Source organism: Lolium perenne, chromosome 1 (genome assembly GCF_019359855.2).
Source record: "Lolium perenne isolate Kyuss_39 chromosome 1, Kyuss_2.0, whole genome shotgun sequence".
Lineage (NCBI taxonomy): Eukaryota > Viridiplantae > Streptophyta > Magnoliopsida > Poales > Poaceae > Lolium > Lolium perenne.
Window position 1 is genome coordinate 69049892 of NC_067244.2, and position 26303 is coordinate 69076194.

General features: G+C 42.8%; 3 protein-coding genes and 1 long non-coding RNA gene across 4 annotated transcripts; all 4 read right to left on the minus strand.

Moving 5' to 3' along the window:
• Window positions 1-1327: 1327 nt before the first annotated feature.
• On the minus strand, window positions 1328-2463 carry LOC139839209 (uncharacterized). The gene is made up of 3 exons (XR_011756880.1): window positions 2304-2463; window positions 1986-2176; window positions 1328-1553 (listed from the first exon to the last, which is right to left on the minus strand). It is a non-coding gene; the product is annotated as an uncharacterized lncRNA (long non-coding RNA).
• Window positions 2464-4337: 1874 nt separating this feature from the next.
• Window positions 4338-4948, minus strand: LOC127296403 (arabinogalactan protein 16). The gene is made up of 2 exons (XM_051326470.2): window positions 4740-4948; window positions 4338-4644 (listed from the first exon to the last, which is right to left on the minus strand). The coding sequence occupies exons 1-2, from the start codon at window positions 4846-4848 to the stop codon at window positions 4538-4540; spliced, it is 216 nt and encodes a 71-aa protein (XP_051182430.1). The 5' UTR covers window positions 4849-4948; the 3' UTR covers window positions 4338-4537.
• A 3376-nt stretch (window positions 4949-8324) lies between these two features.
• LOC127296413 (putative F-box/LRR-repeat protein 23) lies at window positions 8325-10579 on the minus strand. Its single transcript, XM_051326483.1, has 2 exons — window positions 10163-10579; window positions 8325-9051 (listed from the first exon to the last, which is right to left on the minus strand). The coding sequence occupies exons 1-2, from the start codon at window positions 10522-10524 to the stop codon at window positions 8496-8498; spliced, it is 918 nt and encodes a 305-aa protein (XP_051182443.1). The 5' UTR covers window positions 10525-10579; the 3' UTR covers window positions 8325-8495.
• A 1006-nt stretch (window positions 10580-11585) lies between these two features.
• LOC127296424 (putative F-box/LRR-repeat protein 22) lies at window positions 11586-14011 on the minus strand. Its single transcript, XM_051326495.2, has 2 exons — window positions 13596-14011; window positions 11586-12385 (listed from the first exon to the last, which is right to left on the minus strand). The coding sequence occupies exons 1-2, from the start codon at window positions 13943-13945 to the stop codon at window positions 11851-11853; spliced, it is 885 nt and encodes a 294-aa protein (XP_051182455.1). The 5' UTR covers window positions 13946-14011; the 3' UTR covers window positions 11586-11850.
• Window positions 14012-26303: the final 12292 nt, after the last annotated feature.

Below are 26303 nucleotides of genomic sequence, written 5' to 3' on the forward strand. Positions count from 1 at the left end.
TTTCCCTTCAGATCGAGACCAATTCCCTAAAAAGAACAAAAAGGATACTGCATCTGCCACCATTGAGATGACAAAAGGAAGATTGTGCTCGCCTCCTTGAATATGAACATGTAAAGCATGTGAAGGCTAACATATCATTGTATGCACAGGTAATCAGCTGAACATTGGCACCTACATGGGCATGTAGGGCGTCCCTTATTTTCCTTAAAAGTTGTATTGCTAGCTTAAGACCTTAGAGAAACCTGTAAGGAATAACAAATAATCTTGTGCATTAAGTGCTAGAATATGCTGACATAAAAACACATAGAGCAATAGCAATTCCATTCTAGGTGGTAAATCAACGAAGTGCTAAAAAATGTGCCACCGATTTTTTGTAGTAAGTGGGTACGATGAGACCATCATGCACCTGAAATCTTTAGTATGTCATTTGCGAGGAGCAATCATAGCAAGTATCTTTAACATTGATCGAGCAATCATAGCCAGATCTTAAACATTGATCGAAAAATGAATACAGATTCATGGAACGCCGAGTATCTATGCGGAAATCATGTGCCAACTGCCAACAGCTTGTAGGAGGTACGAATGGACCTTACAAAGATAAATATCTGAAAATCCTGGGATAGGGATTAGAAAGCCAAAGTTTACTCGTCATTTCTTTCCTGCTTAGGTCTCCTCCAAATTTTCATGTCTTTTTTCACCACTCAAGTATCAGGTCTTTATTTCTTGGCGTCAAGATGTTCTTTTCTAATTCGCAAAAAGTTCTTTTCTACACTTCAATAGCCCGCAGCAAGGAAACTGCCTGTACAAACTGAATGAAACAGAACAAACTGATGACCATCTTAATATGCTTAAATGCTAGCAATTGGCACATGTAAATCAGCTTACCACCAAGTTCAAGCATACAAGAATTCCCACTTATTTTGGTTCATTTACGTACGTTCTTGATCTTGTAAGCCCATTGTTCCAACAGGTGAGCCTCCTGAAGATTCCTTTGTAAACTTCTTTTCACAGGTTCTTGTAATTTTCTTTTGACCGTGATACTACTTGATTTCAAGTTTCTGACAATGGCCATTCATTCTTGTGAGCCAATAGAACAGCTAACAGCTACGGGGCTGATCAGTCCACCAGCTGTGCACACATGTTTTTCACTTCAGTTAGAGTTAGAAACCAACTTCTGAAAATAAGAGAACAATGCTAGAAGCAAATATGTTAAACCATAAGCAAAATATAAGTACAACCATCATTTTTCAAGAACTACGACAGTCAGTCATACTTGCACAAAGCAGGAACAATTACCTAAGCACGGAGTCGACGGTGATGTCGCCACGACACAGATCTCCTTTCAATGTCATGGTGGCGACCAGCCCATGTTCACCTGTCCACTCACACCGACCATGCATCCATGAAGAAGTCATCATGCTGTCATATTGGGAGCATATAAATGGTAAGGAACCACCTTTGGATGTCAGCCGGAGCAGGATCTTGTTCTTCAGGCTACCACGGACGCTTGTTAGTTGCCTTCTCTTCTCCCCCTTGGCGGCTACAGCTGTTGTCTAGGTGACAAAGAGTAGAAAATAGTGACAAATAGATAAGCTATGTTGTTTCAATTTCCATGCTCATTGCAGGGTCTGGCAAAAAAAAAACTGATATTTTCTACCTGAAGATTACGCTAGATACATCTTCGCAGATGAAAATCATGAGATATGACAGAAAAATGGTGCTGAAAACCGCATGAGCTATATGGCATAGGCACATGTTGTTGCTCGCTGAACCACTCTTTGAAGAGAAACACCAACCTCTATACTTTTAGAGCGTATTGGATATGAATAAATGGCAAAACGAACATGAACCACATTGACAAAATATAGCACATATTTATCAATCATACAGTACTTACTATTTTCCTAGAGAAGAATCATTACTATGGAGATTATGCAAAACAAGAGATGGATGCATGGGTGCGCAGTCAGTTGGTAATTATTCACCTTACTATTCTCTGCTGCAATATCGGCATCGTCCATCCGCAAGTCAGAAGGAGAGGCCGAGGCAGAAGCATGTCCTCTAGAGACATGACCCGAAGGACTATCAGGCCGGCCACGCGAAGAAAGAACAGCATCGTTGACCTGCAGACCAGTTCGAAGGGCGGAGGTTGCAGCCACGGAGCAAAAGGTAAAGCCTAACAGGGCAGAAAAAACATCTCAAATTGATGCAACTAAAAGGGCACATGATGGCAAGAACGATGAACTGGACCATCCACGCCAAGTGTGGTGACGGGCGCGGGGCAGACCCAGTGCGGCGCCCACCTCCAGACCTGCAGGAGAAACGGAGGCGCTCGGCGGCCTGCCCCGCTGGCCACACGGAGCAGCAGCGGCGCCGCCCAGATGAATACCGGAAGGAGAGGCAGCCAGGAAAGCACATCGCCGGCTGGGACGATCCGGCGACCTACCATGGCAACTACACGGAGCAGCAAATCAACAGCAAATCAATCAAAGCAAATCAGAGGAGAGCAAAAGAGGGAAGAAATCATAGAAGAATAGGCTAAGCCGGCAGGGAACAGCTGATCAGGCGGCGGGGAACGAACAGCCTTGTTCACGATTGTGACGGCAGAGGACTGGACCAACACCACGACTGCCGAGCACGGAGAAGGTGGCCATGGAGAACTCGGGAGCGGCAAATCTCATGGTAGCAGCGACCGAGGAGAAGGGGCGGCCGATGGAGGAGAACGGGAGGTGGATCTTTCGATGGACTCCACGGATCCATCCATGGGAAAGAGAAAAATCGAGAGAGGCGCTCAGAGTAGTACGTGGCGCGGGCCACGCACGCCTCGGTACCAGCCCGGATCTGCTAGATTGTTTGATAGTGTGAAACCAAGCACCGCTTTGACCAAAGATGGAACCCGTCATGCACCTATGACAGCTCACCGCTCTACCATTATCTCAGCTACGGCCACACCAAGAATACACCAAGTCATCCCACTGTGTGTACATGGTGAACCACAAAAACACTATGCAACACCGAAAATACATACAGAAAAGAAACATCAAGAATCAGATCATTTAAAACAACACGTGTTTGCACCACGTTAATTCTCACATAGTCTCAAAATTATGAGAAAAATCGATGTTGTTAAGGTTTAATATAGTAGTTATGTTTAAGGGGCTATTTGCAAAATTTGTGTCCACCTTTCGATTTGGCAATCGAATGCTAAAGCACAATTTGGTTGAAATTGCTATATCCACTCTCTCTCCTCTTGGTATACCTAATTTTTATCAATCTGTTATATAAAGGCTTATAAGTCATATTGTCCATATAAATGAACAAATTATGCTTTGATGTAGAATTACATCACACTATCATTGGATCATTGCTAGTTTGTAAAAGAGAAATAATCAGTAGTGGTCTGGACTCTATAAAATATCTAATAAAATTAAGTCATATAATTTGAAGCGAAGACAAAGACAACTGGGCGAAAGCCTGGAGGCTAGAGGGCCCCACATGGCTAGGTGGCGCATTAGGACCTTTTGTATGCCATCTTGTCTCCCCAGGCAAGGGAAGGGGACTCAGAGGAGCTCTTCCTTCAGCAGAGAGGGTTTAGATTCGAGGCAAGTGAAGGGGGCTGAGAGGAGCTCTTCCTTCATCAGAGAGGGTTTAGATTCCACAGGGTTCACTCTTTCATGGAAAGTACCACCTTCATCGACATCATCTTCTGCAACACCATATCCATCTTCAACATTGCTACATATGCAAATCGGTGTAGATCGGAGTTTGTAATAATTTCCGGTGTTATTACAATGTGTTTTATTCGGTGCCAATACTTTCATTTTATAGACCATATCATTATACACCTAACAGGCAAACACATTTGTTGATGTCCATGATCGTTACTTGTGAGTAGTTCATTATGCTCTTGAGGACATGGGAGAACCCGGGTTGATGGTTTTTATATGAAATTACAGTAAAATCTGATGATCGAGGAGGCGGGGATCGGCCCAATGTCCATGAGTGTCATTCTTATAACAAATCAGCTCACGTGGTTCAGTTTGAGAACCGTGGGAATATGCATCCCTCATGTCAAAATGTTCATAAAACCAAATAAGGTGAGGATTTGACGGATGTGGTTGAACCGTCTTCCGTAGCAGTAGTGACGTATTGTACATTTGTACTCGGTATATTTTGAAATGACAAAATAAAAGAGGACAGGGAAAGGAGTGGCGCTGGGCCGATGCTGAATTATGTGCTGTACCACGGCCCACTCGTACCCATTTGACAAGGTAGGAATCAGACATTCAACGAAGAATTAGTGGGATCGAGAAGACCTGAGAAACATCCGAACAACATGAACACGACAGACAAAAATATAGGCAGGCACTAGAGTACAATACCACCGATCTCACACCACCGATGAACGAATTAATGAGTCCAAAACGAATCTCACAGCACCGATCTCTCAAGAATCCACTAGCTTATCGACCATCATCAAAGGAAAAGAGAAAGATGAACAAAAGAATGAGAAGGCTCTCCTCTGCACTGCAGGGACTCAGAAGAGCTTGTAAGGGGAGGAGGCGTCCAACGGGTGGATGAGGTAGGTGAGCACCAGCGCCACGATCATCAGGAGGTAGGCGACGCCCTGGTCGATCGACGATGCTGCAGGTATCCACAAGAAACAGATCAGAAATCCAGAAGGCAAACACCGGCACTTGTCCAATCTATCATGCATTCTTGAGCTACTGATGACTCACCGTCGCTGGTGGCGGGCGCCGGTGCGGGAGCCTGCGCGGCGACGGCCGGCATGACGAGGGCGACGACGAGAGCCGCGGCAGCAACAAAACCAAAGATGGTCCTCGCCATGGCAGCCGCGGATCGCCCTTTCTCGAGCCTGAATCGACAGACCTCCTCTCTACCTCTCTCCTTGACTCTATGCCTTGTCCTCACGTCCTGCCGCCTGCTTCCCCGCATTATATAACGGGATTCTCGCCCTCATAATTGATTATATAACGGCTCTCTTTCTCTCTGCTGGACCTCGCTGGGATCGCGATGGCATCTTGCGCCGGCGTTGGGCCCCGCTCACATGGAGGACCGTTGCTGCGAATTTCTTTTCCATCTTTCCAGTCTGGAATGCCACTCCCCAGATTGGCTGTCCCTGTGTTCCTATGTGCTCGCAATCATCTGGCTGGAAAAACATTCCATTATCGAGGCGATCAGGGTAGTCATTTGTTTAACACTTCGTCGGATGACGAGATGCCGAATCAGAGTCACTAAATGGAAATATAGAATTGAAAGTTTTTGGTTAATGCAGATTATCGTGCTAGCAAGTAGCAGCTGGCAGATACAGAGCCATCGTCTGTAGCTCAGGTCCAGATCGATACACTCCACATGGTTTTGCATCTCTACTACTTATAAAGCCACGAAGTTGCGTTGGAAAATTACATCTCAGCCGTCCATATGAGTAGATCAAACGGACACAAACGAGTTGTTCTCCCTCCCGGTTTCTACGCGCTCCTACAAAATTCTCCACTCCCCCGCACGGGCTCCTTCCAAATCTCCGCCCACGCGCCGCCTCTCTTCTTCTTGCTCGCTGATGCCGCCCTTTCCTGTGTCGCCGCCGCTGCCGCTAGGGTTAGCCGCCGCGCCACCACGCACGCCTGGCTCCTCCATTGTGTGGCATTTGGTTGGGGAAGAGGAGCGGCATGGTGGTAGGGAGAAAGAGAGGAGGGAAAGAGGTTAGGTGAGAGGAAAATCGGAGGGATAGAGAGGAGGGGAACGTTACCAGCGGGCAGATTCAATCGGGAGAGATGCAAAATTGGGGACATGTACTATTGTTTGTCATGGAAGGATCACGGATTTGCAGGGGCGTCTGATGCATCTGATGCCGCCGCCGCCGCCATCGTTCACGGATTCGCAGGGGCGTCCGATGCCTCTGATGCCGCCGCCGCCATCGTTCCGTCACGGGCCGCCGCTTTCCGCCCCACACATGCAATCCGACGCCTCACATGTAGTCGCCATCATGATCCTCAGATGCCGCTGTGACATGCGGCAACCATGTCTGTTGCCGACTAACGCCCACCTTCTGTAAGTATTAACATGTGCTTCACCATACCTATGCTTTCCGGCACATGTTTACTTCTTCTGTATTTCTACAGTGCCTAATTGTGTTTGGAGCACCAGAAACGTGTTCTTGTTTACTATGGTAAATGAACAACAACTCAACTTCACAAGTAGCATTTATTTGACATTTCTTTGAACTAAATCATGATGTTATTCAGATATGCATCCGTACTTGGGTGCTCTCTTTTGTTTCAACTGAACACGGATGTTCATCTAGATGACTAGATGTGCCAACTCAATTATGGATTTTCCACTTTCCGCTGAACCACCTGAACACCATTTTTTATAGGCAAACTAGAAGACCATGCTTTCCCTGATTTAGCTACAATACGTGCAGAAGTTCTCAGGGCACAGGTCTTGAAGGCGAGGAATTGAACATGACAGTAGGCTTCAAGATAATTCGAGATCCCATGTATCATGAATTGTTATTTGTCTCTATTGTGTGGTACACATCTTATCCGAGTTCTCAAATTAGCCGTAACAAACAGAAGCTTCTGATCTTTTCTTCTTGGATGGGCATTGGAATTTTGTAGGAGTTGGTAATTACTGCATGAAGAATGTGAAAAATGCAAATTCATAGCAAGCGTTAGATAGAATGCAACAAAAAAAATCAGGTTGAATAAATGATTAAGGTACTTCATGCTATTATTTCCTTTTCCCCTTGCTTGCAATATATACTAAGCAATCTGTCCAACTGAACCAATGGGAACAAAATCTGACTTTTTTTTTTCCTTCAGCTTCCTATGGTCCATTTTGCAGTTTTCCGTACAAGATTGAACAGTTGGTGCCGACCATCGCTTGCCTTGCCCTTGTAATCCAGGTATAGTTTTATATGGAATTTTTTTTATTGCGATGGTGTATTTGAAAATACACATTTCCAATTGAAAAAACAATGCATGAAGTTGGCAAGCAGCTATGATGGCAACTTTCATGAGCACGGTGGTCCAGGAGGTTGTAGAGATCATCGGAGTGTGAGGAAAAATTTGTGATAAGAGATGAACTGACCTTTCTATAGATGAGAACAGGTAGTGATGGTAGATACACTACTCCAAATAGATATTGAGGTATGGGACACAAATTGTGATAAGAGTTCAAATTGGCATGTCTGTATATGGGAATAGCTGGCGAGAATAGATAAGTGGGCTGTGGGGGTGGTTCTCAATATGTGAAAAGCGTATGATTATCGTTTTAATTCATCACGCATAAATAGTATTGTTGTTCGGTACAACAAGTTTCCTGTGGAATATTTATATGCTACCATTTGTTGATGCAGGTACAATATCCATTGCTATTTTCCTGTTACCGGCTGTATGAGTTTAGCACCATTTTGTTCTTACTGAGTTATTATATTCACAGGTCTAATTTATATTCCGTGGAATTTGTATTTTTGATTTAATGTAATACATATTTCATTACACAGGCCATAGGAAAAACATGCTATTGTTATGTCATCTTTTACTTCCAACGAGGCACACACTCTATTGCAGGATATAGGCAACGCTCACTCCATGGGAGGGATGAGGTAGGTGTGTTATACTTTTGTGTCTTTTTATTCCATCTATTTTGAATTTAACAACACTTTGATAGGTTTTACATTTCTGAAATGGTTTCACATTGTTGTAAATACTGAAGTTAGTAACACCTTGATAGATTTTACATTCATCTATTTTGTGTCTTTACTACTTTTTTTTAGAATGAATCTGGTGTATATTTTCATGATGCTGAATTTGAGTCATCTTTTCAGTTGCCGAAGTAGAACATTATATGCATGTATTCATGTTGCTGAATTTGTTGACATCATTTCAGTTGCCAAAGTAGAACATGCCTCGGTATGTGCAACTTTGAGTCTTGGATTTTTTCTTTAGCACTCATCAAAACACATACATTTTGTATTAGAGTGTAAATGTCAGAGTCCTTGCAATACAAGCAAAGGCCAAAGGGTCAAGAACTAGCAAATAAACCTATACTACAATGCACACAGAATATCAACACCAGTAAGATTGACTAATAATATATCTAAATAATGAATGACGTGCGTTGCACGTACACGCTTACTAGTATGACAAACAGAACAATTGGATGCATCCGCAAGTTGGTACTACAGTCGAACTACAATATTGCATACAATCTTTCACTTCAGGGAAGTACACCAGGCACCTGGGGGAGCAGAGTTTCCTACTCAAACATTCAATTTAGTAGTACACGATACAGACAGGCAGTAATGACAATAAGCATCGCATTGATCATCAGGCACTGATGATAAGCATCGCATTGATCATCATAGTGATCAGAACTCAGAATTGATTATTGAAAGCAGACAGCAAACTGTTTAGACTCCAGAAAAGAAAAGAAAAAAAATATGTGCTCTCGCTTCCTCAGCCAGAAAGCTGTCATGGTACTTGAAATCCTCTAAATATCGAATTTCCGTAGAATGCGTAATCTCGTCGAGTTTTCCTTGAGCATGTTCGAACCGGGTTTCCGACTTGGAACTCGTGGTCATCGGTTGAGCCGTGAGGAGGCCTCATCGTCTTTATTCTAGTGCACTTTGCACGCAGGGCGGTATCGAAGTAGATATTGAAACAATGACGGATGTCCAGGTGCTCCAGGTGAGTGCAGTTGTCGAGGATCGCTGTCAACCCTTTGTTGGTGAGTTCGCTGCCAAAGAGTTGAAGGGAGCGCAGCGCGGACATTGTCACAATCCCCATAGCTTCCTCGTCCTTATTGTATTCAGCATCCTCAATGCTATAGAAGCAAGGATAGCTGAGTCTGAAAGATTTGAGATGTGGGCAAGCTATGCCGATAACCTCGTAGACCTTCCCGAAAACATTCTTACAGAGTGAAAGCTCAAGCTCCTCGAGCATAGGAAACTTGTTGATTGACTCCATCAATGCTTCGTTACTGATGTGGTTAGAAGATATGAGGCGAAGGCTCTTTAGAGTTGGTGCACTGGAAACACAGAGCTAAGTGTTAATAACCTATAAGAAGTCATTTCTTCTGCATTAAGAAGTGCAGGAGCATGTACTTAAAGAAATTAACTGTACTGTCCTGGAAGAACACCTAGCTAACAGAAGGAGCAAAATAGATCAAACTGGCGGGAAGAACATAAAGCTGCCATGTAAGCAAAATTCATATGCTGGTGTACTATCACATGCTCAGTTCCAAGAGTGGGCCTAAAGTGATGGATATCTATAACCAGTTAACCACAAAGAGCAATATAGTGTGCAACATATAAACCTAACACTGCATGATAAGGGAGTCATTCATATGCAGAGCTAAGACATTTCCAAATACAAGAGTCAAACAAAAAACATGCAGCTTACAAAATTTTCTCTTGCTGGCAACAGAGGCTACGCAGGTCTCGAGTTCCACCTCTCTTGCCAGCAAAAATACCATAAGTATGAATATTAGAATGAGTTTTTCAGCCTAATGACTTGACCCTTCAGGTTGAGGACCATGTCAAGTTTATTTTTGAAACAGCCACCACATATTACACTCACATCATCCCATGGCCTTTCAAAATATAAGAGCAGCAAGCCAACAACATTAAAAGAAAATACTGCCAACCTATGCAAAATTCTTTAACAAGAGGGTTGGTTCTTTTCCGTTTGTTCTGCGAGAAACATTCTAAATGCCAAACAGGGCTGGTTCAATTATGTTAGCAAAGATCATCATTTTTTTAACCCATGAAGGAATCCATCCTGCGACTGGTGTGTGTAAGAAACAAAGATCAGACGCTCAATAGTTCTAAGTTGTCTGTTAATAGGAAAGTGCTTTACTTCAAATTTGAATGCAAATCAAAGCCAGATGTGCTCGCGTAAATCAATTTACCACACTGGATACTCAAACAATCTAGAAACTAAAATAGGCAAAAAAAAAAAAACTACTTTTTTTTTGAAACCTAAATTAGTAACGACATGAAATGCACATGCTACTAAATCATAAATTGCGCTAAAGACTTTTCACTATGATCTGCAATACCCTAGTTGAAGAATAAAGGAAACACAAGCAGAAAAGCCTAATCTTTTTCCTCGTGAGGGGAGAATTAAAGAAATCTCACTGCTCGGCGAGGAATAGGAGGAAGTGGTCGGTAGCGTCTTCGCCCCAGAAGGCCTCACACCGCCCCGACGCGCGCCGGACGGCCTCCCTCGCCGTGCCTTCGTCAATCCGGTAGCGGCGATCTTTCCGGACTCGCATGTCGATGCGGCGCCAGAGCTCGGGCTCGTCGCGCACGGCGCGGCGCCAGGAGCGGCACACCCGCCCCACGCCACCCACCATGAGCTCGATAGGTTCCAGCTTGTGGAGCACAGACAGAAGCGCGTCGATGGGCAGATCCGCCCAGTCGGCGGACGGCTGCACCTCACCGGTGCGGCGGAGTCGGCGGCGACGGCCGGAGGGGATGGAGGACATCGCGTGGGCCATTGGAAGGCCGGGTACACGGCAATTGGACGGACAAACTTATTTTCGCACTAGAGAAGTTCTTCTTGGGTGAGTGGGCTTATGGGCCACCTTGGAGCAATGCTCTCTTCTTATTTTTCATGGTACTCCGTACTATATTTTTGTCAGATTTGGAAGGAAGATCCGGCAGATTTAAATGCGAATTGTATCTGAGCACGGACTCGGGTTGAAAACGGAGTGAATTTGGATCGGAAACAGAAAAAAAAAGTTGGATAAATACATGCAACAAGAAATATTTTCACCATTGCAAATATTAAGAAAAAAATTATTCAAAAGAATGACACAGTGGCAAATCTTTCTGATTTCACCAATGTGACGATCGTAGTACTTAACAGCTTCACAAAGAACAACGTTAGCAAAGTGAAGCTTAGAATGGAGAAATATGGAGATAGAACGAGATACAATTATGGCTCCACCATTACCTTGCCCTGTGAGGTCAGCATAGAACGTTGCTTCAATGCTACTATACGAGATATATTAAACTGATCAACAACGGCGAAAAGTCCTTTTAGATCATGGGCATCAGTACTCTCATTGTATTAAAAAATTCGAAAATTATATTTATATATTTTAAAAAATTATGTAACAAAATTCTAAAAGTAGCTAAAGATGTATTCCACTAACGTATAAAATCTCAGTTACAATTTTTTTGTTTTCTGAGCTACACAAAAATGACAAAGTCTGAATTTCTTGGAGATTTGAATCACTATACTCAGATCCACATATTTGTTATTTTTGTGCAGCCCAAAATACACATTATTTCCAGTTGAAAAATTACACCTTTGTGGGACACAATATTGACTACATCATGATTTGTAGTCATGATTTATTTTCAGATTTTGCTGAAACTTAGAAATATGATTTTAATTACTTTTCTGAAAAGGAATCACTCGTGCTCATGCGCACCAAATCTCTGTCCTCAACAATGGTCACTTCTCTAGCCCAGATCGTCATATACTTCACATGGTTATGCAAAGGACAAGACAAACAGAAGTACAAAACAATTGGATGCATTCGCAAGTTGGTACAGTTGAACTACAATATTGTAGATACTCTTTCACTTCAGGGGAGTACACCAGCACCTGAGAAGCAAAGTTTCATACTCACACGTTCATTTTAGTTGTACACGACACAGGGAGTGATGATAAGCATCACATTGATTATCATAGTGATCAGAATTCACAATGATTATTGAAAGCAGATAGCGAACATTTGATTTTAGACTCCAGAAAAAAAAAAACTATACTCTTGCTACCTCAACAAGAAAGCTGTCATGGTACTTGAAATCCTTCAAGTACCGAATTTCCATAATGCATAATCTCGACAAATTGTTTTTGAGCGTCTTAGAATTGGTATTCCGATTTCGAGATCGTAGTCGGCAGTTGAGTCGTGAGGAAGCTTCATCATCTTTATTCTAGCGCACTTTGCACGCAGGGCGGTATCGAAGCAGATATTGAAACAATGGCGAATGTCCAAGTACTCCAGGCGGGTGCAGTTGTCAAGGATTGCTGTCAATCCTTTGTTGGTGAGTTCGCTGCCCAAGAGTTGAAGGGAGCGTAGCGCAGACATTGTTGAAATTGCAATAGCTTCCTCGTCCTTATTGTACTTGGCAGCTTCACTTCTATAGGAGTGCAGACAGCTGAGTCTGAAAGATTTGAGATGTGGGCAAGCTATGCCAATAAACTTGTAGACCTTCCCGAAAACATGTTTACAGCGTGAAAGCTCAAGCTCCTCAAGCACAGGAAACTTGTTGATTGCCTTCAGCAATCCTTCATTACTGATGCGGTCAGAAAATATGAGGCGAAGGCTCTTTAGAGTTGGTGCACTGGAAAGAAAACAGAGAGCTTTGATGTTACTAACCTACAAGGATTCATTTCTACCGCATTGAGAAGTGCAGGAGCATGTACTTGAAGACTGGAAGAACAGCTAGCTAACCGAAAGAAAAAAATAGATCAAACTGGTGGGAAAGAACATAAAGCTACTATGTAAGCTAAAGTAATATGCTGGTATACTATATATTACATGATCAATTCCAAGGGTGGCCAAGTAATGGTATCTATAACAACAAAGAACAATGCAGTGCACAACATATAAACATAACACTGCACGATAAGGCAGTCATTCCTATGCACTGCTAAGACATATCCAAATACAAGAGTGCAACAAAAAAAAAAAAAAGCAAGAAGCAAAATAATGCTCTAGGGCAACAAAATGGCAGGTTCATCTATAAAACTACCAGTTGGTCCTTAGCAGCTTACAGCTTCGTATTATAGTCTTCTGGATATGAATGACATTCATACACAAAGGGGTGATTCTAGGTGTGGGTTTGCGCAGTGCTCATGACCCACCTCCATCGCCAGTGATAACGCCAATATTATGAAGATATTAGAAAGAGTTTTTCAGGCTAACGACATGATTGTTCAAGTTGAAGACCGTGTCAAATTTATTTTTGAAACAGCCACTGCATACACTCACATCATGCCATGCCCTTTCGAAAGATAAGAGGAGCAAGCCAGCAACATTAAAAAAAATTACCAGCCTATGCAAAATTCATTTACAACAGGATTGGTTCTTTTCCGTTTGTTCTGCCAGAAGGATCCTAAATGTCAAACAGGATTGTTTCACTTATATTGGCAAAGTGAACTATAGTTATTTTTACCGACAAAGGAATCCATCCCATTTAAGAAACAAAGATCAGACGTTCAATAGTTCTAAATTATTTCTTAGTAGATAGGGCATTTTCTCTTCAAATTTGAATGCAAATTAAAGACAAATGTCCTCACGTGCTCCATTTATCACATTCGATACTAGAACAATCTAGAAACAAAAGCAGGCCCCATAGAAACTATTTCTCCATTGAAATCTAAATTAGTAACGACATGAAGTGCACATGATGCAACTATATCATAAGTTGTGATAAACCCTTATCACTATGATCTGCAACTACCAATACCCTAGTTGCAGAATAAGGTAAACACAAGCCAGGCAAGAAGCCTAATATTTTTCCTCGTGAGGGGGAATTAAAGAAATCTCACTGCTCAGCGAGGAATAGGAGGAAGTGGTCGGTAGCGTCTTCGCCACAGAAGGCTTCGCACCGCCTCGACCCCCGCCGGACGGCCTCTTTCGCCGTGTCTTCGTCAATCTGGCAGCGGTGACCTTTTCGGAAGCGCGTGTCGATGCGGCGCCAGAGCACGGGCTCATCGCGCACGGCGCGGCGCCAGGAGCGGCACACCCGCCCCGCGCCGCCCATCATGAGCTCCATGGGATCCAGCTTGTGCAGCACGGACAGAAGCGCGTCGATAGGGAGGCCCGCCCAGTCCGCGGACGGTCGCACATCGCCGCCGCGTCGGAGTCGGCGGCGACGGCGGGAGGAGAGGGAGGACATCGCGTGGGCCTTTGGGAGGACGGGTGCACGGCAATTGGAAAAGGCAAACTGCTTCGTCCATCTTCCCCAGAGAAGTTTTTCTTGGATACATGCGCTTATGGGCCCCCTTTGGACGAAGTTTAAATGTCCACTTCGAGTAGGCATTGCACAAGTTTTTATCTGTTTGACATGATGGCCCATTTCAACCAAGGTCCAGAGAACCCCTATTGCATGATAGGACAAAACTTTTTTTTTTAAAGAGCAAAGTTGCATGGTAGGACTAAGGGCATCTTCAACGGGGCGAGCAACTGTTTGCGTCCGCGGAGACCGAAAATGTGTCTGGGCCCTGCTCCAGTAAGGCGACGCTAAGTGACCGGCCGTCCGCGGCGACGCAAATCTGGCTCAAATATGCGCCAGGTTTGCGTCTCCGTGGACGCTGCGCGGTCGCGCCGAGCGTCCTCCTTTTATTACCCGGTCCCGCACGTCAGGAATAACGAAATCGACCGCTTCGATTTGCTTCTTTTTCCCCTTCTTTGATGCCCAAGTGCGACACCACCACCCAAACCCTATCCGCCGCTGCACCGCCGCAGTGCACGCCGTGGGCTTGGTCCTTGCTGCGCCGGAGAACATGATCTCAGTCGGGGTAGGCTCTGGTGCGCACCTTCACCTGTTTGGGGGCTAAACTTTGCCGGTTGCGCCGCCCAGCCTCGCCGCCCACGACCTGTTCGGTCAATTGCGCCGGTAGGTTTCTTGCTCGTGTTTTCGGCGCTATTGTGCGTGGCCATTGATTCGTAGTTCCTACCCACGCAGATGGACATGCGGCAGAATCTGGACAAATTCGCGCGGAGGTCGTTGACTCCTCTTCCGACGAGGTGTCCGAGCAGTCGACGCAGACAATGGCTACTGTTGCGGCCTCCATCCTCCACGAGTACAATTCAAGCCTCTGTGAAGGACCGCTCAAGAAACCTGCTGCGCAAAAGAGTGGAAGGGAATAGGCTAGCTATGAAGACAATGCCTAGAGGAATAGCATCTTATTTTCATGCAGACTTTTAAAATTTTGATGTAATAACTAAGATTTTGTTGAAACTATTTATTTTGTTATTTTGAAACATCTCAATTCATGCCGACGCGCAAACATGTCGGAGCTAGCGGCGACAGCGGCGGCGGGAGGGGAAAACGTGTCGGAGCTGGCGGCGACGGCGGCGGCGGGAGGGGAGGGAGGACATCGCGTGGGCCTTTGGGAGGCCGAGTGCACGGCAATTGGACAGACAAACTGCTTCTTCCCCCATAATTTTTTTTCTTGAATACATGCGCTTATGGGCCGCACTTTGGACCAGGTTAAAATGCCTTTTAAGTTCGAGTAGGCATTGCATGAGTTTTTATCTGTTTGACACGATGGCCCATTTCAACCAAGGTCCAGAGAACCCCTATTGCATGATAGAACAAAAAAAAAAAGAGAAAAGTTGCATGGTAGGTCTAAGCCATCCGTTTTTCATGATCCATGCGTAAATTTTTCTGCTTTGTTCTCCCAAACAGATAAAACATACGGAGTATAACTTAACTGTGTGGGTCAAAAAAAGAGCTACAATGTTCCAAAAATTCAGATTTTTTGGTTATTGAAAATACCTTAAATGAGGAATTTACAAATAAAACCTATCATTTTAAATTTATGGTCACCAAATATTGGATGATTGTTTTATAAACAGTGTAGTCCCATTGTGTTGCTGACCTATGAAATTCAATTTTTATGCATTTTGTCATCTCCAAGGAACAAAAACAATAAATTTATATACAAGTAAAACACGGCTCTTGATGAAACATTGGGCACTGTTATATATGGGGTCTACACCTACAATAGGTTTCATAAAAAACGTTCCCCTAATTCTACGTTTCTAAATAGCCTAATATTTTTCCTCATGAGGGGAAATTAAAGGAAATCTCACTTCTCGGCGAGGAATAGGAGGAAGTGGTCGGTAGCGTCTTCGCCACAGAAGGCTTCGCACCGCCTCGACCCCCGCCGGACGGGGCGATTTACACAAAAATTACCCTTTTCTGAAACTATAGCACAGACTGATCCTCCGGCGAAACTATTTCACCCATCTAACCCTTTTGTGTGGCGCCCCTCCCATGGGCGCCACACATGGCAGTGTGGCGCCTGTGAGGCCGGCGCCACTCACCCATCCGACGTGGCGCCATCGATGCTGAGGTGTGCTCGAGTCTGACGTGGCTGGATGTGTGGCGCCGCTCTCGCCGGCGCCACACTTTGAAAGTGTGGCGCCCGTGGCAAGGGCGCCACACATCCACTTATGTTTGCCCGCGCGAGCTCGCCCCAGCCCGACCCAGCCATTTCCTTCTCTGTTTCTTCCTCCCTCAGCTCAAGGCGGCCGGCTCCCCCCCCCCCCCCCCCCCCCCCTCAAATCCCTACTCAAATTTGTTGAATTTCGTCAGATCTGCCCGTGGGGATCGTTCCCAACCTGTTCCTTGAGGTAATCTCCTCCGTTCCCCCTCTTTTCATCCATTGATTTTGTGTATTTGGTTGAATCTACATGTGAAACCCTAGATGTGGATTTGGTTGATTTGATGGTTGAGATGGATTTTATTGGATGTTAGGTTTGTTGAGGTAGGAGAAATGGTAGTGTGCTAGTTTGTATGGGTAGATTATGTTGATTATGGTAACTAATGAACACATGTGTGTATGTGTTGTTGCCATTATGCTAGGGGGATGGAAAGAATTGTCCATGTTCATCATGTGGACAAGGATGCTTTCTTGAAGGGAAACATAGAGCCGGACCCGGAAGAGGTTGACTTGGTGTTTGACCTTAGCCCTAGCTTTGCGGAGGTGGTAGCACAAGTGAGGGTTGAGTTGAATTGGAATGAGCCAAATGATGGTGTTGAGCTAGAGGGGAGGCATAATGTGGGGTTTGGAATGCACACTCGTTGAAAGACAATGCGGATCAACTCGGAGCAACGTTGGTCCGTGTACAAGGAGACGGTGGCCGGGTCACAAGACAAGGCTTTGGAGTTGTTTGCAACCAAGACGGTTGATGCTCGTATCGAGCTTGACCTCAACCGGCCCTCCTCCCCCGTTCAAGAGAGGAGTCCACCGCCCATGAGCCAAGGAGAACACTTTATTATCTTGATATTAATGTGAGGGATCATCTTATAATGCTACCGTCGCGATCTAAGCAAGATAAGATGCATAAAGGATTAACATCACATGCAATTCATAATATGTGATATGACATGGCCTTTCTTCTTGTGCTTTTGATCTCCATCTCCAAAGCACATGAGCATGATCTCCAGCATCACCAGCATTGCACCAAGGTCCATGGCGCCGCTTCATGGTTGTCCATCACTTATAGCTACTATAACAACTACTTGAAATAAAGCTACTACATGATGAACAGACACGCAGGTTTTAACAAATTTAAAGACAACCATTAGGCTCCTGCCGGTTGCCATAATACAATAATGAACATCTCATACATCAAATATAATCATCATCACATCATGGCCATATCACATCACCAAACCCTGCAAAAACAAGTTAGACGCCTCTAATTTGGTTTGCATATTTTACGTGGTTTAGGGTTTTCGAGTAAGATCCAATCTACCTACGAACATGAACCACAACGGTGATACTAGTGTTGACAATAGAAAGTGCAAATTGGAATCTTCACTATGGTGGGAGAGACAGACACCCGCAAAGCCACTTATGCAATACAAGTTGCATGTCGAGCGTGGAGCAAGTCTCATGAGACGCGGTCATGTAAAGTTAGCCCGGGCAGCTTCATCTCACCATCCCGCAAGATGCAAAGTACACAAACTAAAGCAACAAAAGCATCAACGCCCAGAAAAACATTGTGTTCTACTCGTGCAACAGATCTATGCATAGACATGGCTCTGATACCACTGAAGGGGTTCGTAGCATAGAAAACAAAAAATTTCCTACCGCAAGACGAATAAATCCAAGATCTAATCTATGGAACACCCAAGATCTAATCTACAAGATCGGAGCAACGAGATTGATGTGAGACTAACCCTCGAAGATTTCCAAAGCCTACGAGATTAGATCTCGTTGTTGGTGTAGACGATCGTCCCGAGTGCTGCAATCCGGCAGCACTTCCGTACTCGGTCGTGCGTACGGTGTCGATGAAGCCCGTCCTCTCCCCGTTCCAGCGGGCAGCGGAGGTGTGGTAGATCCCCTCGGAATCCCAGCAGCACGACGGCGTGGTGATGGTGGTGGAGGAGAAAAGCTGCAGGGCTTCGCCAAGCCGGAGCAGACTTGCGGTGGAGGAGAGAGGGGCGGCCAGGGTTAGGGAATGAAGGGTGGTCGACCCCCTGCCCCCCTCCCCTCTTTATATAGGGGGGAGGTCGGTTTGGGTGGCCCCCCAACCCCCCAAACCCATCTAGGGCCGGCGGCCAAAGGGGGGAGGGGAATTCTTCCCCCCCAAGTTGATCCCCTTAGGGTTTTGGGGAAAACCCTAAGGGTGGCCGACTTGGGCCTTGAGGGGCATGTGCCCCTAGCCCATTAGGCTAGGGAGCATCCCCTCGGCCCATGCTAGGCCTCCTAGGGTCGTGGGCCCACTGGTGGACCCCCCGGAACCTTCTAGAACCTTCCCGATCTTCCACTGGAAAAATCCCGATCTTTTCCGAAATCAACTTCCCTTATATGAATCTTATTCTCCGGACCATTCCGGACCTCCTCGTGATGTCCTGGATCCCATCCGAGACTCCGAACAAACTTAGGTCTCCATCTCATATTCTGAATCTACTTATGCGACATCGAACCTTAAGCGCGTCACCCTACGGTTCGCGAACTATGCAGACATGGTCGAGACTCCTCTCCGAGCAATAACCAATAGCGGGATCTGGAGATCCATAATGGCTCCCACATATTCAACGATGACTTAGTGATCGATTGAACCATTTACATACGATGCCAATTCCCTTTGTCACGCGATATTTTACTTGTCCGAGGTTCGATCATCGGTATCTCCATACCTTGTTCAACCTCGTTACCGACAAGTACTCTTTACTCGTACCGTGGTATGTCATCTCTTATGATCCAATCATATGCTTGCAAGCTAATCAGACGACATTCCACCGAGAGGGCCCAGAGTATATCTATCTGTCATCAGGATGGACAAATCCCACTATTGATCCATATGCCTCAACTCATACTTTCCAAATACTTAATCCCATCTTTATAACCACCCATTTACGCAATGGCATTTGATTTAATCAAAGTATCCTTCCGGTGTAAGTGATTTACATGATCTCATGGTCGAAGGACTTAGGCAACTATGTATCGAAAGTTTATAGCAAATTGAACTTAATGACTTGATCGTATGCTATGCTTATTTGGGTGTGTGTCCATTATATCATTCACCTAATGACATAACCTTGTTATTAATAACATCCAATGTTTATGATCACGAAACCATGATCATCCATTAATCAACAAGCTAGTTATACAAGAGGCTTACTAGGGACTCCTTGTTGTTTACATAACACACATGTATCAATGTTTCGGTTAATACAATTATAGCATGGGATGTAAATATTTATCATGAACACTAAGATATAACAATAACTAATTTATTATTGCCTCTTGGGCATATCTCCAACAGTCTCCCACTTGCACTAGAGTCAATAATCTAGTTTACATTTGAAAAGATATAACACCTTGGCCTTCTGGTGCTTATCATGTTTTGCTCACGGGAGAGGTTTTTAGTCAACGGATCTGACTTTTCAGAAACGTATGTATTTTGCAATTCATTTGCGTCTCTACGCATCACTCATTTTCCAAATGAGTCGGCATTAATTTTATATGCTTAGTCCTCTGGTGGAACCTTAATTCCGCGGTCTGAAAATAAGTCACTAATATTGTCATACACAATATAGCTTCAAAGTTCTGACACTATCGGAACTACACCAAGTTCTCAAAGAACTCCTTGACTCAACATCCTCAGTCATTGTCAAAACAATGACATACTCTGCCTTCGTTTGTAGAATCCATCACAATATTTAGAACTCATCTAAATCTAGCATAGAGACATATTCTAGCTCATTGTGCTACCCTTTTAAATAACACTTAGCCTAATTGAGATTGAAATTTTACTTTTATATGTGACCAAACTAATATCGGTGCAACACTTTACAGCGATTTGTTTGTCATTACCCATATAAAAATATATATATCCTTGGTTCTTCTAAAGCACTCAGGGATATTCTTACTGTTGTCCAATGATCATTACATGAATCATTCTGGTATATGCTCGTAACACTTTAGAGCACAGGATATCTGACTTTGTACATATTATTCGTGATCTAAAATCACTCATGTGTTTTTACTCATCGAGTGTCAAATACACTCAAGTCTTGTTAAACCTTCACATGGAAAAGAACACCTTCTTAATATTTTTATATTGAACTACTTCAATATTCATTCTATGTACTTCGATTTAAACTTATTATGTGTTTCAATCTATCTTCATAGATCTTGACACTAAATATGTTTCAGTCCATATCCTTTCATTAAAATTAATTCTCAATGAAACCTTTTAATCAAGTATATAATTACATCATTTATAACCAACTATATGTCATCTACATAAAGTATTATAAATATGTCTCAGCGCTCCCACTTAATTTCTTGCAAATGCAAGCATCTTCATCGTTTCTGATGAAATCAAAACTTTTTGACTATTTCATCCGGTGAAGATTCCAACTCCGTGATACCTACTTCATCCATTTGAAGTCCGTATACCTATCTAGTATTCCATGGACTAGCAAAACTCTTGGTTGTATCTTGTATACACCTTTAATACACACTTCTGTTAAGTAATGTATTTTGCCATCCTACTAGCATATCTCATAAAAGAAATATGTAGCGATTACTAGAATAATCCACATAGACTATAAGCATTGCTACGGAAGATCTAATCTTATTGTAGTCAACTATTTGAACTTTGTCGTAAACAACTTTTCAACAAGTCAAGCTTCTTCAATGATATTTCATCCAAGTCCATCAATTTTATAGATCCATTTACTTTCAAAAAGTATTCATCTATCTTGGATTTCATGGCGTATAGCCATTTTAACGGAGTCAGGGCCCATCATAACTTCTTTGCATGTAGTTGGTTTATCATTGTTCAAAAACAATCCTTTGTCCACAAATCATTTATTTGATCACAAAGTAAACCATACCTACAAGTTTCAATATGTACTTCGATCTCCATGGCTAAAACACTTTGTAGTCATGGGATCCATGATCGTCGTGGCCGCTTCCGGAACCAATTCCGATGCTGCGCTACTCTGATCATTATGCTCAGGTTCATAAACCTTATCAATTTCTATTGTCCTCCCACTCAAATACTTCGCTAGAAAACAATTTCTTGGAAATAAGCAAGTAACATTAACAAACACTTTTGTCTTTTACTTCATAGTGGGAAGAATTCCCAATCCATTCTCTTGGGATAACCAACAAAGACATTCATCCGGTTTTGGTTGTAAACTCATTTACTTATACCAAAATTTTAAGAAAGGACTATTAGGGTTTATACCCATGCCATAACTTGTATGGTGTCATTTCAACGGATCATGATGATGCTCTATTCAATGTAAAAGCGGTAGTCTCTAAAGCATAATCCACAAAAATGTATTGGCTTCATTTTATTTTATCCCATCATTAATCCAACAAGGTTTGGATACGTCTCTTGGATACTTCATCATCACTATGATACTCCAAGAAACGTGAGTTGTAGAACAACTTCATAACTCTCTTAGATGTTCGCTAAAACTTGTAATTCAAATATTTCCACTATGATCCAATCATAGATATTTGACTTTTCTATTATGATGATTTCCACTTCATGCTGAAATTTATTTGAATCCATTCAAATGTTTCAAACTTCTTCCTTATCGAATATATCCACATATATATACTCAATTCATTGTTGGAAGTTTTCATGAAGTAAAAGAATCTCCCGCACACAACTATGCCCAGTGAGCCACATACATCATCATGTATTTTTCCACTAAGTTAGTTGCCCGTTCAACTCTTGGCCTATGAACGGTATTTTAGTCATTCTCTTTAGAAAAGATTTGCAAGCGGCAAACGATTCAAAAATCGAATGACTCCAAAAAAAACATTTGCATGGAGTTCCTTCATGCGTTCCTTTCTAACATGACCTAAATGGCGGTTCCACAAATAATTGGAATTCAAATCATTTGCCTTATGGCATTTTAGCGTCAGTGTTATGTATGTGTGTTTCACCATTAAGATTTATAATAACTTATCCATCGTACATGGAGAAATGTCATAATTTGAACAACTCATTGTTTTCATTTGACCAGAGCAAAATAACAATTTATTAAGTTCTTTATTATAAATTCTAAGGGCTAGGTAGAATGCCAACGACAAACATAATAACACTTTATTATGTTCCAGACGTGCATGATGTCTACTCACGCTTCTTTTCCTGTAGACAGTGTTGGGCCTCCAAGAGCAGAGGTTTGTAGAACAGCAGCAAGTTTTTCCTTAAGTGGATCACCCAAGGTTTATCGAACTCAGGGAGGAAGAGGTCAAAGATATCCCTCTCAAGCAACCCTGCAATCACGATACAAGAAGTCTCTTGTGTCCCCAACACACCTAATACACTTGTATGTATAGGTGCACTAGTTCGGTGAAGAGATAGTGAAATACAAGTGGTATAGATGATGGTAATATTGCAGGAAGTAAAGATGCAGTAAAACAGTAAACAAGCGGTGCCAGAAAATAGTTTGCTAGCGTGGGAAGCAATTCTCTGTGGTGTAACTTATTCGGAAACAAGGCCTAGGGATCATACTTTCACTAGTGGACACTCTCAACATTGATCACATAACTGAATAAACAAATACTACTTTCTCTACACTCTCTTGTTGGATGACAAACACCATTCATTGTGTAGGGCTACAAGAGCTCCCTCAAGCCGGAGTTAACAAGCGCCACAACATTCGGTGTTCATATTTAAGTAACCTTAGAGTGCATAATAGATCATTGCAATTTAGACCGAGAACTAACATAGCGCACACACTGTCACCATTACACTATGAAAGGGGGAATAGATCACATCAATACTATCATAGTAATAGTTAACTCCATAATCTACAAGAGATCACAATCATAGCTTATACCAAGTACTACATGATGCACACAGTGTCACCATTACATCATGAAGGAGGAATAGACTACTTTAATAACATCACTAGAGTAGCACATAGATGATATTCAACTAGATCACAAAGCTCATGATCACATAAAGATCACATGGGAGAGAGAGATGAACCACATAGCTACCGGTACAGCCCTTAGCCTCGAGGGAGAACTACTCCCTCCTCATCATGGGAGACAGCAGCTACGATGAAGATGGCGGTGGTGTCGATGGAGATGCCTTCCGGGGGCACTTCCCCGTCCCGGCGGCGTGCCGGAACAGAGACTCCTGTCCCCCGAATCTTGGCTTCGCGATGGCGGCGGCTCTGGAACTTTTCTCGTATCGTGGCTTATTCTTTTAGGGTTTTCGCGACGGAGTCCTTAAGTAGGCGAAAGGGCAGCCTCGGAGGGGCCCTGGTGGGACCACACAATAGGGGGGCGCGCCCCACCCCTTGGCCGCGCCGCCCTGGCGTGTGGGGCCCCCTGGCTCCCCTCTGGTCTCTCTCCGGTGTTCTGGAAGCTTCGTGGAAAAATAAGATAATGGGCGTTGATTTCGTCCAATTCCGAGAATATTTCCTTACTAGGATTTCTAGAACCAAAAACAGCAGAAAACAGGAACTGGCACTTCGGCATCTTGTCAATAGGTTAGTTCCGGAAAATGCATCAAAATGATATAAAGTGTGAACAAAACATGTAGGTATTGTCATAAAACTAGCATGGAACATAAGAAATTATAGATACGTTTGAGACGTATCAAGCATCCCCAAGCTTAGTTCCTACTCGCCCTCGAGTAGGTAAACGATAACAAGGATAATTTCTTAAGTGACATGCTACCAACATGATCTTGATCAATACTATTGTAAAGCATATGAGATGAATGAAGTGATTCAAAGCAATGGTAAAGACAATGACTAAACAACTGAATCATATAGCAAAGACTTTTCATGAATAGTACTTTCAAGACAAGCATCAATAAGTCTTGCATAAGAGTTAACTCATAAAGCAATAGATTCAAAGTAGAAGGCATTGAAGCAACACAAAGGATGATTAAGTTTCAGCAATTGCTTTCAACTTGTAACATGTATATCTCATGGATAGTTGTCAACATAAAGCAATATAACAAGTGCAATAAGTAAACATGTAAGAATCAATGCACACAGTTGACACAAGTGTTTGCTTCTAAGATAGAAAGAAGTAGGTAAACTGACTCAACATAAAGTAAAAGAATGGCCCTTCGCAGAGGGAAGCATGGATTACTATTTTTGTGCTAGAGCTTTTATTTTGAAAACATAGAAACAATTTTGTCAATGGTAGTAATAATTCATATGTGTTATGCATAATACATCCTATAAGTTGCAAGCCTCATGCATAGAATACTAATAGTGCTTGCACCTTGTCCTAATTAGCTTGGATTAACACGGATTATCATTGCATAACATATGTTTCAACCAAGTGTCACAAAGGGGTACCTCTATGCCGCCTGTACAAAGGTCTAAGGAGAAAGTTCGCATTGGATTTCTCGCTTTTGATTATTCTCAACTTAGACATCCATACCGGGACAACATAGACAACAGATAATGGACTCCTCTTTTAATGCTTAAGCATTCAACAACAGATAATATTCTCATAAGAGATTGAGGATTTGTGTCCAAACTAAAACTTCCACCATGATTCATGGCTGTAGTTAGCGGCCCAATGTTCTTCTCTAACAATATGCATACTCAAACCATTTGATCATGAAAATCGACCTTACTTCAGACAAGACGAACATGCATAGCAACTCACATGATATTCAACAAAGGTGTAAAAAGTTGATGGCGTCCCCAGAAACATGGTTACCGCTCAACAAGCAACTTATAAGAAATAAGATACATAAGCGACATATTCAATACCACAATAGTTTTTAAGCTATTTTCCCATGAGCTATGTATTGCAAAGATAAAGAATAGAATTTTAAAGGTAGCACTCAAGTAATTTACTTTGGAATGGCAGAGAAATACCATGTGGTAGGTAGGTATGGTGGACACAAATGGCATAGTTTTTGGCTCAAGGATTTGGATGCACGAGAAGAATTCCCTCTCAATACAAGGCTTAGGCTAGCAAGGTTGTTTGAAGCAAACTCAAGTATAAAACGGTGCAGCAAGACTCACATATGAACATATTGTAAGCATTATAAGACTTTACATCGTCTTCCTTGTTGTTCAAACACCTTAACCAGAAAATATCTAGACTCTAGAGACCAATCATGCAAACCAAATTTTAACAAGCTCTATGTAGTTCTTCATTAATAGGTGCAAAAGTACATGATGCAAGAGCTTAAACATGATCTATATGAGCACAACAATTGCCAATTATCAAATTATTCAAGACCATATACCAATTACCACATGAAGCATTTTCTGTTTCCAATCATATAGCAATTAATGAAGCGGTTTTCAACTCCGCCATGAACATTAAAGATAGAACTAAGAACACCAGTGTTCATATGAACAAGCGGAGCGTGTCTCTCTCCCACACAAGCATGAATTTATTCAAACAAAATAAAACAAACAGACGCTCCAAGTAAAGTACATAAGATGTGACCGAATAAAAATATAGTTTCAAGAGAAGAAACCTGATAAATTGTTGATGAAGAAGGGGATGCCTTGGGCATCCCCAAGCTTAGATGCTTGAGTCTTATTGAAATATGCAGGGATGAACCACGGGGGCATCCCCAAGCTTAGACTTTTCACTCTTCTTGATCATATTGTATCATCCTCCTCTCTTGACCCTTGAAAACTTCCTCCACACCAAACTCGAAACAAACTCACTAGAGGGTTAGTCATAATTGAAAGTTCATATATTCAGAGGTGACATAATCATTCTTAACACTTCTGGACATTGCCCAATGCTACTGAAAGTTAATGGAACAAAGAAATCCATCCAACGCAGCAAAAGAGGCAATGCGAAATAAAAAGCAGAATCTGTCAAAACAGAACAGTCCGTAAAGACGAATTTTTCTGGGGCAATTAACTTGCTCAGATGAAAAATCTCAAATTGAATGAAAGTTGCGTACATATCTGAGGATCACGCACGTAAATTGGCAGATTTTTCTGAGTTACCTACAGAGAACCCTGCCCAAATTCGTGACAGACAGAAATCTGTTTCTGCGCAGCAATCCAAATCTAGTATCAACCCTTCTAT

Coding starts and splice junctions, on each gene's coding strand:
- LOC127296403 (XM_051326470.2), bottom strand. CDS start 4,848: ATGGCGAGGACCATCTTTGGTTTTGTTGCTGCCGCGGCTCTCGTCGTC. Junction 4,645..4,739: donor GGCGCCCGCCACCAGCGACG/GTGAGTCATCAG, acceptor GGATACCTGCAG/CATCGTCGATCGACCAGGGC.
- LOC127296413 (XM_051326483.1), bottom strand. CDS start 10,524: ATGGCCCACGCGATGTCCTCCATCCCCTCCGGCCGTCGCCGCCGACTC. Junction 9,052..10,162: donor CTCCTATTCCTCGCCGAGCA/GTGAGATTTCTT, acceptor CTGTGTTTCCAG/TGCACCAACTCTAAAGAGCC.
- LOC127296424 (XM_051326495.2), bottom strand. CDS start 13,945: ATGTCCTCCCTCTCCTCCCGCCGTCGCCGCCGACTCCGACGCGGCGGC. Junction 12,386..13,595: donor CTCCTATTCCTCGCTGAGCA/GTGAGATTTCTT, acceptor TTTTCTTTCCAG/TGCACCAACTCTAAAGAGCC.